Source organism: Pleurodeles waltl, chromosome 2_2, assembly GCF_031143425.1.
Source record: "Pleurodeles waltl isolate 20211129_DDA chromosome 2_2, aPleWal1.hap1.20221129, whole genome shotgun sequence".
Taxonomy (NCBI): domain Eukaryota; kingdom Metazoa; phylum Chordata; class Amphibia; order Caudata; family Salamandridae; genus Pleurodeles; species Pleurodeles waltl.
In genome coordinates this window covers 712,061,381-712,076,006 of record NC_090439.1, presented here as the reverse complement: position 1 = coordinate 712,076,006, position 14,626 = coordinate 712,061,381, and the positions used below count along the sequence as shown (strand labels likewise).

At 47.3% G+C, this 14,626-nt stretch overlaps 1 protein-coding gene across 3 annotated transcripts in view; it reads right to left on the bottom strand.

The window, feature by feature from the left end:
- Nucleotides 1-14,626, bottom strand: part of ADHFE1 (alcohol dehydrogenase iron containing 1) — a 300,399-nt gene that overhangs the window by 15,022 nt on the left and 270,751 nt on the right. For all 3 annotated transcript variants that reach the window (XM_069220269.1, XM_069220270.1, XM_069220271.1), the window contains one exon: nt 11,483-11,579. In XM_069220269.1, the coding sequence (XP_069076370.1) occupies nt 11,483-11,579 (97 nt within the window). The remainder of the gene's footprint in view (nt 1-11,482; nt 11,580-14,626) is intronic.

The window sequence follows — 14,626 nt, the reverse complement described above, 5'->3', positions numbered from 1 at the left end:
CCACTGTCTGCTCTTAAAAACATATATGTTTCAACATTCACAAAGGGGAAGGGGTCCACACAATTGCGAATGGTTACCACCAGCTTTGATGAGTTGGTAAAAAGTGAATGTTTTGTAACCATATTTCAGTTGCAAAATATTCATAAATACCACTGCAATTCTGTATTTGGAAGGGACGCCCTTAACACGCCCCTTCCAAATACCGAACCACTGAACACAAATTGTGCTTCAGTAACATGTTACCAAATCACAAATTGTGTTTTGTACAAATGAAACAAGAATTTTTGCTGACGGAAACAGGCCGATTCTGCAAATTGGGCTGTTTGCGACCACAAAAATGCTTTTGTACGTATGGCCCTATATGCTGTGTATCAAAGGCTTCTCTAGAAGCAATGTTTTCTGTTCCATAGGAAAAGAGTGTCCTATGCTGCTTATAACTTTGGCCCCATTTGCTGAATCTCCACGAAACTTTCCAAAAAGTGCTACTTTTGACTGGTGTATGCATGGGAAGTTTTGGGGTGATAGTCAAGCAGGGTCCGAGAAAAAATGGGGGTTCTAAAAAAGGAAATCATCATGCATTTTCCATAGACTTATTTAGGCAGGACTACAGCAACAACTTCTAACTGGTATTACACCAAATTTGGCAGGAAGCTAGATCTTGGTCCACAGACTGTGCTTTTTGTGATCTGGTGTAAATGAGAAGAAAACAAGTTACTTACCTGTAACTACAGTTATCCAGTATTGGTATCTTTCATAAATTCACATGCTTGAATCATCCCCGTCGTCGAAGTGGGAGTCCCACGGTACATAAAATAGCAATAAATAATAAATACATTTTTTTTGCCATAGGCTATAATGGAGTCATAGCTTGCTCATATAGCCTATCCATGTCCTTTTGTGAAAGGACCCAAACCTGCCTGCTGTCCAATCAGGCACCATCACCCTCTAGAACCTTCTCCAGAGAAGCTCCCTTCCTCAGATTTTCCAGCACGAGAGTGAAAAATTAAAACCTGAGAGGAATGCGATCATCAAAGGGGAGGCGGGTGGGTCGCATGTGAATTTATGAAAGATACCAATACTGGATAACTGTAGTTACAGGTAAGTAACTTGTTTTCTTATCCAGTATTGGATCTTTCATAAATTCACATGCTTGAATCTGAATAGACAGCAGTATGGTTGATAAACATTGTATCCAGCGTGGGTGGAGGGTGCGAGCATGAAGACCCTCTATCTCAATTATAGTTAATAATAATCATAATAATAATAACATTTATAGAAAACTCATATATTTCTGAGCGTGAGTTACGAAGGAATACAGATACATACACTTTAGATATTTCACCAGGAAGCACAATAGAAACATGGTTATCTGCATCTTAAACCATATGACTATAACTAAGGAAAGGTCTCACCTTAATGAAAGAGATGGCGTAGCACAGCTTGTCCTACTAGAGAGTCTGTTCTTTGTGATGACTCCAAACAATAGTGCTGCGTAAAGGAGTGCGTGGTTTTCCATGTCGCAGCCTGGCAAATGTTTTCAAGGGCAATACCTTGGAACAAAGCAGCCGATGTGGAGACTGCTCTTGTAGAGTGGGCTCTCTGGCGTCTAGTCAATGGTTTTCCTGCCTTGGTGTGACAAAATTGGATTGTGGAAGAAATCCATCGGGCTATGGTGCCTTGGTTACTCCTGTTCCCTGACGTCCCAGAGAATAAGATACTAGGAGTTGGTCTGATTTCCTGATGTTCTTGGTACTTTGCAGGTAAAATTTTAGGCATCGTTTAATGTCCAAAGAATGGAGAGTTCTCTCTGCCATCGTAGTAGGGTTTGGAAAAAAGGTTTGTAGAATAACTGGTTCATTGAGGTGGAACGAAGATGGAACTTTGGGAATATATCTGGGATTGGTTCGGAGCATAACGAAATCCTCAGAAAAAACTAGAAAGGGTTCTTTAGTAGTGAACGCTTGTATATCACTGACTCTTCTGGTAGAGGTGAGAGCGAGCAATGTTGACACTTTCCAGGTGATGTACTTGAGTTCAGCTCTATGGATGGGTTCAAAAGGGGCTTTCATGAGCTGGGAGAGAACAATATTAAGGTGCCACTCTGGCGGAGGTAAGCGAACTGGAGGAAAGGTGCAGAACAGCCCTTTCATAAACTGTTTGATGACTCTGGTTGAACCAATAGACGGCATGTTAGCCGATCGTCTGTAAGAGGCTATAGCTGCTAGGTGAATCTTGACTGATGCATAGGAAAGACCAGCTTTGGAAAGGGAGAGCAGGTAAGGACGAATTTGCTCAGGATTGATTTGAAATGGGTGAAAATTGTTCTGAGAACACCAAACACAGAACCTCTTCCATTTTAATTTGTATGTCTTATTCGTGCTCTCCGCTCGCGCTTTAGATAATATGAGCCCACATTCTTGGTCGATGTTCATATCTTGGAACTCTCCGAACTCAGGAGCCAAGCATGCAAGTGCAGTGAAGTTGGGTCGGGATGTAAGATGAGACCCTGATTCTTCGATAGAAGATTGTGGTTGCAAGGGAGACGGACTGGATTGGCTATTGACCGGAGGAGGAGCTCAGTGTACCAGTACTGCCTCTGCCACTTGGGGGCTATGAGAATGATCTTGCAGCCTTCGGTCTTCATTTTCCTGAGGAGTCTGGGAATCAGTGGAATGGGGGGAAAAGCGTATGCAAAGATCCCGGAGCATCTTATCAAAAGAGCATTTCTCCACGACCCCGGGAGTGGGTATCGACTGGCGTAAAACTGGCATTTGGCGTTCAGGTTGGTGGCGAACTAGGATCGGCCGACCCCATCGTTGAAAAATGCTCTCGAGTATGGTCTGGTTGAGTTCCCACTCGTGACAGTTGTCGTCTGTCCTGCTGAGAGAGTCCGCTAGAGCATTGTTGACCCCCGCCAGGTGCTCTGCCCTTAGGTGGACGTTGTTCCGTGTGAGCCAGTTCCAGAGAGACTGAGCTTCCCTTGAGAGGGAGAGGGATCTTGTTCCTCCCTGCTTGTTGATGTAGAACATGCTTGTTGTGTTGTCTGTTCTGACTAACACTGATGATCCTGCGATGCGTGGCAGAAAAGCTTTGAGCGTAAGATGAATCGCCTTCAGTTCTAACAGATTTATGTGCATCTCTTTTTGGAGCTTGGACCATCTGCCTTGAATGCGCATGTCCTGTAAGTGGCCTCCCCATCCTTCCAGGGAGGCGTCCGTGGTGATAACGAAATCTGCTATTGGTGCCAGAAAGGTTAGACCGTGGGAGAGGTGGTTGATGTGGGACCACCATTCTAACGTCTGCCGAATCCTTGGTGTGATAGTTATTAAATCGTCGAAGGATCCTTGTGACTGGGTCCATTGGAGTTGTAGTTCTTCTTGTAGAGGTCTCATCTTGAGTCTTGCCAGCGGTACTAGGACTATGGCTGAGGAAATCATGCCCAGAAGCGATTTGAATAGTCGTACTGAAACAAACTTTCTTGCGGAGATTGTGACAGCCAATTGGGTCAGCTTCTGCTGCCTTACTAGGGTAAGATATGCCTTGTTTTGGATAGTGTCCAATTCTGCTCCCAGGAAAACTCTCCTGCGTGCGGGGAACACGACTGACTTTTGTAGGTTCACTGTTAGACCCAAACTGTTGAATAGTCTTAGGCAGGCATCTGTGGCTTTTGAGGCTAGTAGAGATGACGGAGCTTTTATGAGCCAGTCGTCCAGGTAAGGGAACACCTGGAAACCCTTGCTTCTGAGGGAGGCTGCGACTGGGGCAAGGCATTTCGTGAAGATTCTCGGAGCTGATCTAAGGCCAAATGGCAGGACTCTGAATTGATAATGGGCACCGGCTACTGTAAAACGGAGATATTTGCGATGTTTTTGGTGTATTGGAACGTGGAAGTAGGCGTCCTGGAGATCTAAGGTTGTCATAAAATCTCCAGGATTCAAGAGGTGCAAGATATCTGACAATGTGATCATCCTGAAGGATTGTTTCCGAAGGAACTTGTTGAGCTTCCTGAGGTCTAATATAGGACGCCACTCTCTAGACTTCTTCCTTATGAGGAAAAAACGGGAGTAGAATCCGAGACCTCGTTGCTGCAGAGGAACTGCCTCTATAGCCCCTTTGGCCAGAAGGCTGAAGACTTCCGCTTGAAGCAGACGAAGGTGGAGAGATCTGCCTGATGTTGGTGGGTGAAGCGGTGGCTTTTCTGTGAACTCCAGGGTATGACCTCTTGTCACTGTATCTAGCACCCACTTGTCCGATGTTATCTTCTTCCACTCTTGGATGAAGTTGGAAATGTTTGCTCCTATTTGTTGATGTTGCGGGCATTGAGGGAGCATAGCCGGTGCCTGTGGAAAATCATTGCTTTCTGGGTTGATCTCTGGATTGTGAACCCTGTCTTCGTTTCCCTCCCTGTCTGGTATAGGAGGCAGTCGATGATTGCCTGTACTGCTGATGGTATGAAGGCCTGTACTGGGATTGCTGGTACTGTCTATGAAAGGAACCTCGAAATGAGGTGAAACCTCTCCCTCTAGCCCCTCGAAAGGGCTGCTTCCTGTACTGTAGGGTACCCAGGGACTTGGCCGTGTCTGTGTCCGTCTTAATGGTTTGAAGTGCGTCATCCACATGTTTGCCAAACAAAGATTCCCCATCGTAAGGCATGTCTAGAATTCGGGACTGCACTTCTGGTCTGAAGGATGTGGCCTTGAGCCAACCTTGTCGTCGTAAGACAGCGGCGCCCGCTAGTTGGCGGAAACCAGTAGAGGCTATGTCCAGAGCGCAGTCAATAATCTCTTCTGATGCACGCTCACCTTCCTGTAGGATCTTTCGTGCCTCTTCTTGCTTATTTTCTGGGATGAGGTCCAGGAAAGGTTGCATGTCGGACCACATTTGACGATCATATCGGCCTAAAATTGCTAATGAATTCGCTGCCCTGACAGTGATTGCAGACATTGAGGAGAATCTCTTGCCTATATTATCCAGTCTGCGACCTTCCTTGTCTGGAGGAGTGGAGATAGGCGTTGATGGATTTTTGGAGCGCCTTTGAGCAGCCTGTGAGATGACCGAATCAGGCTTTGGATGGCCAGTAAGGCATGCCGGAGAATCTTGGGTCGCCTTATATTTTTTATCCAGTTTTTGTGGAACTGGAGGAACAGTAGCCGGATTCCGCATAATCTTTGTGCCCTCGCTCCAAATGTAATCAATAATCGGAATGGACCGTATCGACTTCCGTGATTGCTCTTTGAAATCATGCAGGAAACATTCCGATTGGGAGACAGATGTTGGTAGGTGGAAACGTACTGCGGCTCTGTCCATAAGATTATGGAAACCACCTATGTCCTCGGGCGGAGAATCAGAGGGGCGAGGAGGTGGTGGAGAAGGAGTGGGTGCCAAATAATCATCCCATTCCTCTGTAGGATGTTGTGGAGTAGAAATTTCTCCTTCTTCTTGTTCTTCTTCCCCTGAAGTGGAACCTTCATCTCTGGGGGGTGCAGCTAACACCGAGTGTGATGTTGATCTTGGAGTAGCTGGAGGAGGAGGAGCATTACCTGGCGTCACCGTAGAGACCGGCGCCGGTGGTTGACCTTCCGTTGGAAACCTTCTCCTATAATCCTGAAGCATGGATTGTAAATCCTGGATTAAGGAGGAAGGCATTTCTACGGTGTCTCTGTGTTGAGGCTCCCGTGTTTCATAGTATTGGTCCTGATGAGAGTAGTATGGTTGATACTGTTCATACTCATTCTCTTCATCGTCGTCTTGATATTTGACATGGAGCTGCGAAGGGCTATGTGCATCTCCAAAAGGACCTTCGTCCGATTCCTCCCAGTCAAGAAGATGACTGGGTAGTAAAGCCGACACCTTGTTTGGAGATGTGTCGGTTGGATAAACGTCCTGTGCAGGTAGACTTCTGATGCTGACCATGGCTCGGAGAGCTGGAGGAGGTAGGAATGGCCTCAACGTGTCCACTAGGCATCACTGCTGTCGATGGCGTGAAAGTTGATGCAGCCGTGGATGGTGCAGATTTTTCCGTCGACGGTGGTCTCGTCGACAGTGGAGTCACCGACGATGATTTTGCCGACGATGATTTAGCCGACGATGATCTCGCCGACGATGGTTTGGTCGACGGTAGTGTCGTCGACGGTAGTTTCTTTGACCCCGTCGATGGCGATAGCGCCGATGAGAATGATGTCGCTGAGGTTATAGTCGACGGGGCAGTCGTCGACGGTGCCGATGGAGTCTGGAAAGAAGGGATCGGACCCCTTACCGTCGATGTTAGGGTCGTCAACGCTGACGACGGTCTCGTCGACGATGAAGTGGAGACGGTAGATGTAGATACAGTCGTCGTCGTCACAGTCGTCAACGGTGTTGTCGTCGTTGTTCTAATTTTCAGAGTCATTTTTCCAGAAGTGGAAGACTCTGAAGAAGGAGATAGATGGTAAGACTCCTTCTTTTGAAGAGGAGAGGAAGGCTCAGAGGAGACTGAAGTCTGTAAGCCCTTCCCATGACGAGATTTCTGCCTCTTTCTGGATTTCTCTATGTGGCCTAGGTCCTCAGATCTGGACCTTTTATGTGGCCTCTCTGACCCACTCTCCTCACCTGAAGTACAGGATTTGGCCTGTAACCATGTCAGGAGTCTGCCCTCCCGGTCTCTGAGGGTCTTTGTGGAGAAGGTGCAACATATTTTGCAGTCCTTAACCTGATGTTGTGGGTAGAGACAGTACAGACATTCTTAATGTGGGTCATCCACATGGAGCCTTTTCTTCCCACAGGTCTTGCAAGGGCGGAAAAGGCCTTTTCTAGAAGAATCTGACATATTTGAAGCTTTCTTGAGAGAAAATCTCTGAAGTAGAAGAAAAAACTGAGCAGAGCTCAGGAAGACTCCCTTCACACGACGTGCGGTAGAAAATCTGAGGAAGGGAGCTTCTCTGGAGAAGGTTCTAAAGGGTGATGGTGCCTGATTGGACAGCAGGCAGGTTTGGGTCCTTTCACAAAAGGACATGGATAGGCTATATGAGCAAGCTATGACTCCATTATAGCCTATGGCAAAAAAAAATATTTATTATTTATTGCTATTTTATGTACCGTGGGACTCCCACTTCGACGACGGGGATGATTCAAGCATGTGAATTTATGAAAGATCCAATACTGGATAAATTAAGATTAAAAAATAATTGTATTTCTGGACAGTTGGGTTTACGAGAGGCTCAAGAGACTCTCAGGGGAGCACCATAGAGCATTCCCTAGGGCCACCTCACTTCCGTGGGAGTAGGACTCCTGCAGGAGCAAGAGATCTGATTGGCTGCAAGCAATATAAGCAAAATGTTGCTGGCAGCAATTACTTAGTCCCCTGTCTCGAAGTAAAAAACAGGAAAGTAATACAAGGGGACAGGGTAGGGATCACCTGGCACTCTAGGTCCCTTGGGTGGGACCCAGAGGGACACCTCCGGGGTTAAAAAAAAAAAAACTAAAAAAAAATGATCAAAACTGCTGCGATTCTGCAGCCTGCAGGGATTGAAAAAAGAAAAACCCTAAAAAAAAACCTAAAATGGCAGCCGGGGTTATTCATTAATTATAGGCCTTGGGAAGCCCACCTCCGGGGCTGAAATCATTAAAAAAGAGGAGGGGGCCACACAGCCCCACTTCCTGAGCTATTAAATGCCCCAGGGAGCCCACCCCAGGCCACAATTTGCATACAAGGGGAGGGGGGCCACACAGCCCACCTCTCCAAGCCACCAGTGGCCCCGGGGACCCCAAACCCTGAGGCTGATTTCAATTATAAAGGGGAACGGAGCCACGTGGCCCCCCTCCCTGAGCCATGACAACCAATGGGAGCCACCCCGTGGAAAGGTTTCTCAAAATGGGGCGAGGGGCCGCACCAACCACTCCCTGAGACATCACAGGCCCTGTGGAGCCTGCCCCTGGGCAAACATTTTTCAAAATGAGAAGGGTGTGCTGTGGCTCTTAAGGCCCAGGGGAACCCACTTCTGGGGCTGAAATTACTCAAAATAGGGAGGGGTCCTTGTGGCCCCTGCCCTCTAAAGACCCCAGGAACCCCATCCCACTGGACCGCTAACTTCTGGGGGTGGGTGGCTCTCATCTTCCTTTCCTTTAATTAAGAAAAATGGCTCTGGGTGATGGGGTCCCCAGGGCCTAAGAAGGCTCACCTCGGTTGCCATAAAAAAAGGCCCTGGGGTGATGCCCCCAAGGCCTAAAAGGCTTGGAGAGGGTTGGCATGCGGACCCCTCCCCCTTTATAAAAAAAAAATCCCTAGGGTTTTGGATCCTCAGGTTCTAATAGAGCTTGGGGGGGCCCATGGTCCCCCTCCTCTTTAATAATAAAAAAATAGAAACCTGCCCGTGGTGGGGAGTGCCAAGGCCCCCCCCCCCAAAAAAAAAAACGGCCCTGTGGTATGGGGTCCTCAGGGCCTAATACGGCTCAGAGAGAGTGGGCAACTTGGTTCCCCTTTAAAAAACATAAGCCTCTGGGGGATGGGATACCCAGGGCCTAATGTGGCTCGGTGAGGGAGGCCACGTGGCCCCACTCCCCTTAAAAAAAAAAAGTACCTGGGGGCGGGGTCCCCAGGGCCTAGTAAGGCTTGGAGAGGGAGGCCACTTGGCTCCCCACACCTTTAAAAAACTTAAGGCTTTGGGGTCCCAAGGGAGTAATGAGGCTTGTGGCGGGTAGGGGGCTCATAGCTCCTTTCCCCTTTAAAAAAATAAATAAAACCTTGTAGTCTCCAGAGCCTAATGATGCTTGTTCCAGGGGGCCACGTAGCTCTCTTCGCCTTTAAAAAACATAAGACCTTGTGGTGCCCAGGGCACAGGGTGTGGGGCCTTGCAGCCCCCTCTCCTTTAAAAAACATAAGGCCCTGGATTACCGGGACATTTTAGTTAGCATCAAATTTTACATGCACAAAACCATATATATTCAGCAGTTATAGTTAAAGTTATCTCAAGTATTTATAACTCATGCCCTAAGGTAACTAACTATAACTCGTGTCCCCACCATGCACAGCTTTCTCATCAATAATTTTACAGCAAATGCTGCAGTGATATTATCAATGATGTTATAGAAGATGTCATGAGTGATGTAATATGTGGGAAATTAACAGTGCATGGCAAGGGTGCCCGTTATAGTTACCTTAGGGCTCAGTCCCGAGGTCCAAGGTGGCTGCCAACGCATCATGGTTGAAGTGCTGGCAGCCAATCAAATCTCATTTTGAGATCTGTTGGATCTGCGTACCCTCTGCGCCCCTGGATATACAATTTTATTTTTTCCTTTCGTAACTCCAAAACTACTGAACAGATTTACATCAAATCACAAGGAGTTATGTATGTTTTTTAATCTGTACAGCCTCTGGGCACAACAGCTATGGGGTGAGGCCTCGGAGGGGGCCAGGACAAACAGAGCCAAAGCAAAAGCTCATCGGACCCCCATCTAGCAATGCCACTGCTGTATATAAAATAGAGGTTTAGGTCGAGAAATGGGTACAATGGCTCTAATTTGGCTATATGTGTTTTCAAGTGAGGGCCAATTTTGTGGGTACTAAGGCTAACCACGCAGGAAAATCTTTTGACAGCTGTGATTATTTGAAGCCTTTCCTTTCCGAGAGGTTCCAGTACCACAGTCTCTCTTTGGGCCACCACTGGTCACTTCCTGACAAGGAGGACACTGGAAGGGGGCCTGGCGGTCTGTCCAGACAGTGTGCCATTCAGAAGAGAGGGTCTACGCAAAAGTTGTAGGATGTAGACGCTGTGCTCCTGCCCTGCCACATGAGAGGAGATGTGTCTGAGATGGAGCAAGGTTCAAGTTTCCATGGCTCTGGAATGAATGCATCAGTGGAAGGGACTCTGAAAGGAGGGCTGTTTTTAGACACTCTGGAAGAAGCCAAAGCTTTGAGAGAATGCGGAGTTGCACACTTTGACCATGGGTATATCACTCAAGTGAACTTTGGGAGGATGAAGGGGAGGTTACAGGGCTCAGACCAGAACAATCTCTGCCCATGATCTGCAGCTGGAAGGTATTTTAGGTGTGTGTTCTCTTGTTGATGATAAAGTGGTGATGAGATGTTGACAATAGCTTTACTGAACTTGCCCTTTAATGCTTAAGAAGCGGATAAATGCCAGATGAAAGCGGTGCAAGGGTTTGTATTCATTATTTAACTTGGATTGGGAGATAAAGACTGAAAGTACAGGATATTCGAGGCTAATCTGAAAAGTGACAGCAACTCTGCTGTGCACACACAACCAGTGAGTGAATGAGGAAATTAAAGTGAGCTGCATGCCTTAGCCAATGGCCAGCAAAACATGGCCACCACTGGGCTTCCATTCACATGCACAAGCAACCATAGCCTGTCTTCATGCTAGTCTATCCAGCTAATCCCAATGCTGCGCATTAAATGAAAAACCGTGTGGGGTGGATTGCTTGATTTAATCTGTCACTACTATTTACTCTGGGCTGTAATCCAGTCCATTTGTTTTTTGCCCACCACGCCACCTCAGTCATGAACCAGCCAGATGCATATCAGGCCTGGCCATGCTCCAATAGAAGCAGCTCAGCCCAAACTTGCAGGCCAGATACCATCTCACCGGAGACACAAGGAACCCACGACCGGTTTCGGGCTCTTTAGGCCTTGCCAGTAAAAAAGCAGCGTCAGTTTTATTGTACAGTGTTAGAGAGCCATGTCTGGATATACCCATAAAACGTAGAGCACTGGACTTAGAAAACCCAAAAATTGATGGATGGAGGGGACCTGGACTGGCAGTTCAAGATAGACTGTTCCCATGAGGAGCAGGATCATTAATGATGTGCATAAGGCAGATCTCTATATGGAGTGGCAGAGTGGGTGAAAAACAAAGGGTTGGAATGTTACCCAAAGCAATTACTAGTAGTTTAGAGAGTGTGCAAGCATTTTTCACATCACCTTTTGTGTGCTGCTCATTAAATGAAAGGCAGCATCAGGGTTGGCTGGGCCAAGCAACCCAGTGCACCATCGATCTGGTGGCCGGGGTGTCTGCTCCCTGCGACTCTGACACAGCATAGGTTGCCCTGCACAGAGATGCCTTTAAAGCGCAAGTATAGTTGGCACAGCAAGGGCCTTGGGCAGCTGGATATGCACACTTTAATCCACCAGGCATTGGGTAGAAGAGCCAGCCTGTTACTCATGATGCCGGACCATGAGTAGTCCAACATGCCACTCTGCTCTTATCGAATGCCAGGAGGAATGGACTTGCAGACTCCAAGCTCCACGCTGCATATTAAACATATCTGGGCACTGTGTGGCAGCTCAGAGGTGGCTGGACACCACCTCAGACCCTACGGACGAGCAGCCACCGAGCAGTACAATTCCACAGTTGTCAGTACAGTTTTCATATGTGTATATACCCAATGATAGTCAAACTATTGGTAACATTCTCTGAACGTTTCTAAACAAATCATAGCCCCAGCAACAACCCCCGATTTGATGTTATAATCAGCGCTCATACAGTACCTAAGATCTCGGCTGCCTCCAAATGTCTCTCAGGACACACAGAAGATGTGAATGTAAACACGGCAGGTGATGTGAGGACAACAGAAAGGCCATGTGGCTGAAAAGAAACAAAGTAATCATTTACACAGACATGACATCGGCAATCACAACAATACCACGAAGCTTAAGAAACAATTAGAAACTACTTGTGGTTTTAGAAAGATGTATGCGAATAATATTTTAGCAAATACACAGGATACAGTTGTATTTATCCTTCGTGTTGCACTTTGCATAGGACAACTACAGATCCTAGTAGGCACGAGCCAAAGGCAGCACGCGGCAATTTACAAAAGAACAGCAGTGGCGAAAGGGAGTGGGAGGGGCCAGCGTGTGGTGGACTGGAGAAGGAAGTAGCAATTAGTTTTTTTGTTTAATGAAAATAAAGAAGAAAACAACAAATACGAGCCGAGTGTTTGTACATTATACAAGAATACAGAATAATAGGGTTTTTCAAAAACGTACAGACGAAAATTACAAGCACAACAACTAACTAGAGAATTTTTTAAGATGCTGAAAGCAGGAGTGAGGTAGGCCAGGGCCACGACTAGCAGTCTTGGTGAACTGTAACAGTAAGAGATCCGGGGCTAGATGTGAATAAGATAAAGCAGAGTGCTATCTATACATGGAGGAGAAGGGTGCCTCTTAGAGTGGCGGCGAAAGAGGAGACGACTTGCTTTTTCTTTTCTGTTTTTTTTATTTGGTTGGTGTTGTACCCCATGCAAACATGCATAGATAACATATGCACGAGTGTGCGTGTTAGATCGAATAATCCGATATATCGTTAGCTTAGCTCTGTAAAACCGTTCAGACAAAAAAAAAAAATGTTGATAGTGGGAGAGTGTAAAGGAAATCTGCAATCAGTACACATTCGTTTCTGCTTTGGTAGAAGAGGTGAAGTTTTCATTTAGTGCTCCGGCTCCAGGATTATATTTTCTTTTTCCGCACAGCACAAGTTGCTACGAACCTCTCTCTGTACAATATCTACATTTAAATGTAAGAATTCTTGCTTTTAGCTAGTAAAGGGGTCTCAAAAGAGGAAATAAGGACTTTATTTCAGTTATAAACATTAGAAAGTGTGCATTTAAAAAAAAAAACATTTTGTATTGATTTTATATGCTCACGTAAGCAAAAACGGACTTACAAATAAAGAGTTGGAGCTCCAGACCGTGTAGAGTCTGACAAACAGCGATCACACATGTTAAAAGTGTAGTGAATCACAAATCACATTCACAACCAAGGTAACTGGAAGGGGAAATACTCAGATTAGCAGCCCTCATACCACACACACACACACGCACGCCTCTATAAAACTCTGCATAGCTTATATACACCCACCCCTCCCTCTTCCCTCTCTCACAAAGGCCTGGGTGGCTCTACGCCTTTCAAATTGAATACTATGTTCATCCATTTTGCCATTTCAGTGGCAATGATGGAGGAGGAATCTCTGTCCAAACCCCCTGAATCGACCTGACTAAGCAACGCCCCTGGTGTCTCTCCATTCCCAGAAGAGCTGTTCAACAGGCATTACCTCCCGTCCCTCCCTCGCCTTCCTTGTAACCAATGAGGCTCCCTGCCTCCCCATAGACCCCTCTCTTCCCCTTAAAACACCCCCACCACCTCCTGTTCTTTTTTGTCTAGCCCCGCTAGACTTACCTACTTCTTCCTCCACGGCGGAGCCTGGGGGTCATCGGCTTCACTCTCCTCGAAGCACGGAGCTCCTCGTGGTGGGTTCCTGGCGGTCACATCTTCGAGAGGCAGGCGTTGATGCCTTGGAGACGCGTCCTGGGAGTCGGCTGACGAGGTCGGTCGGCTCTTTGCGGCTGGGGCAGAACTTCCAGATTTTCGGCTCGCAGGGACGAGCTGATGTGCCGGTTGTGATTTTTCAGCGTTTTTGCGGTAGGACGGGCGTTCTGCCCACGTTTTAGTAGTTTGGGGGCTAATTGTTACTGCCTTTTCATTTTCTGCTATTTTTTAAGGGGGGGGGGTTCTCTTTATTTAATGGGGACTGGGACCTCTGGCTTGCATTGCTTGTTTGAATTATGCCAAAGGTTCCTGCTAAGAGACGAAGGATTGTTTCATCTTCCTTTTCTTCAGGGGATGATGTTGAGGTTCCCCTCTCCACTCCTGGAGGTCACCAAGGGCCGGTGGGGGCTTCTACACCTCTCAGGTCCAGTGAAGAAGTTCAGGACATGATTGAGGTGGCTGTGTCTCGTGCTCTCCAAGCAGGGGTGGCCAGGCCTGGACGTTCTTCGGCTGCCCGTCCTCCTTGGGCTGCGGAAGGGTCCTCTTCTTGTGATGATGATGATGCGCCTTCTACTTCTTCTGGTGGGAAATATGTCTCCAGGGAAGAGATGTGGGAGGTGATGTCTCATGTTCGGGACAATTTGGGTTTTCTTGTTTTTCAACCTGCGGGGTCGGATTCGCACTTGTTCCCTCAGTATCAAACGCCTTCGAGGTTTGCCATGCCTTTTCAGGGCCCTGTGAAGGATATGGACAAGTCACAGGTTCCAAGGTTCCTTCAGAAACTATACTTGCTGGAAGGGGAAGATGTGTTGCCACCCTCAGTTAACCTAGATTCCATTCTGGCTACTCTGATTGGCAAGACGGCGGTCAATCCGGAGGATTGTGTGCCTGCTGATGCCACTGACCGTAAGGTGGACTCTGGTCTTAAAAGGGCATTTGCGGCGGAGAATTTGGCCCTCAGAGCGGGTATTATTTCTGCTTATTCAGCACAATCTTTGGTGCAGGATTTTGACAAGCTGGCGGTGGCTGTTCAGGAAGGTTCGGAATGCTCGGAACTTCTGGCTGTTATGGAGCTGCAGGCCAGGTTGCTGGCGGACATGTCTTCTGATGTGGTCCGTACTTCGGCTCTGGCATCGGGAGCTTTGATTGGGGCTCGTAGGTCCCTCTGGTTGAGGATGAGGAAGGCGGATCCTGGGGAGAAGTCTGCTCTCCTGAGACTGCCTTTTGAGGGGCGCAATTTATTTGGTGATCAGTTGCCTTCCATGCATTCGAAGACCTTTAAGGAGGGGAAACACGCCTTGCCTTATAAAGGTGGTTCTTCTTCTGGCAAGGGTTGGCGGAAGCATTCGCGATCCTCTCCCA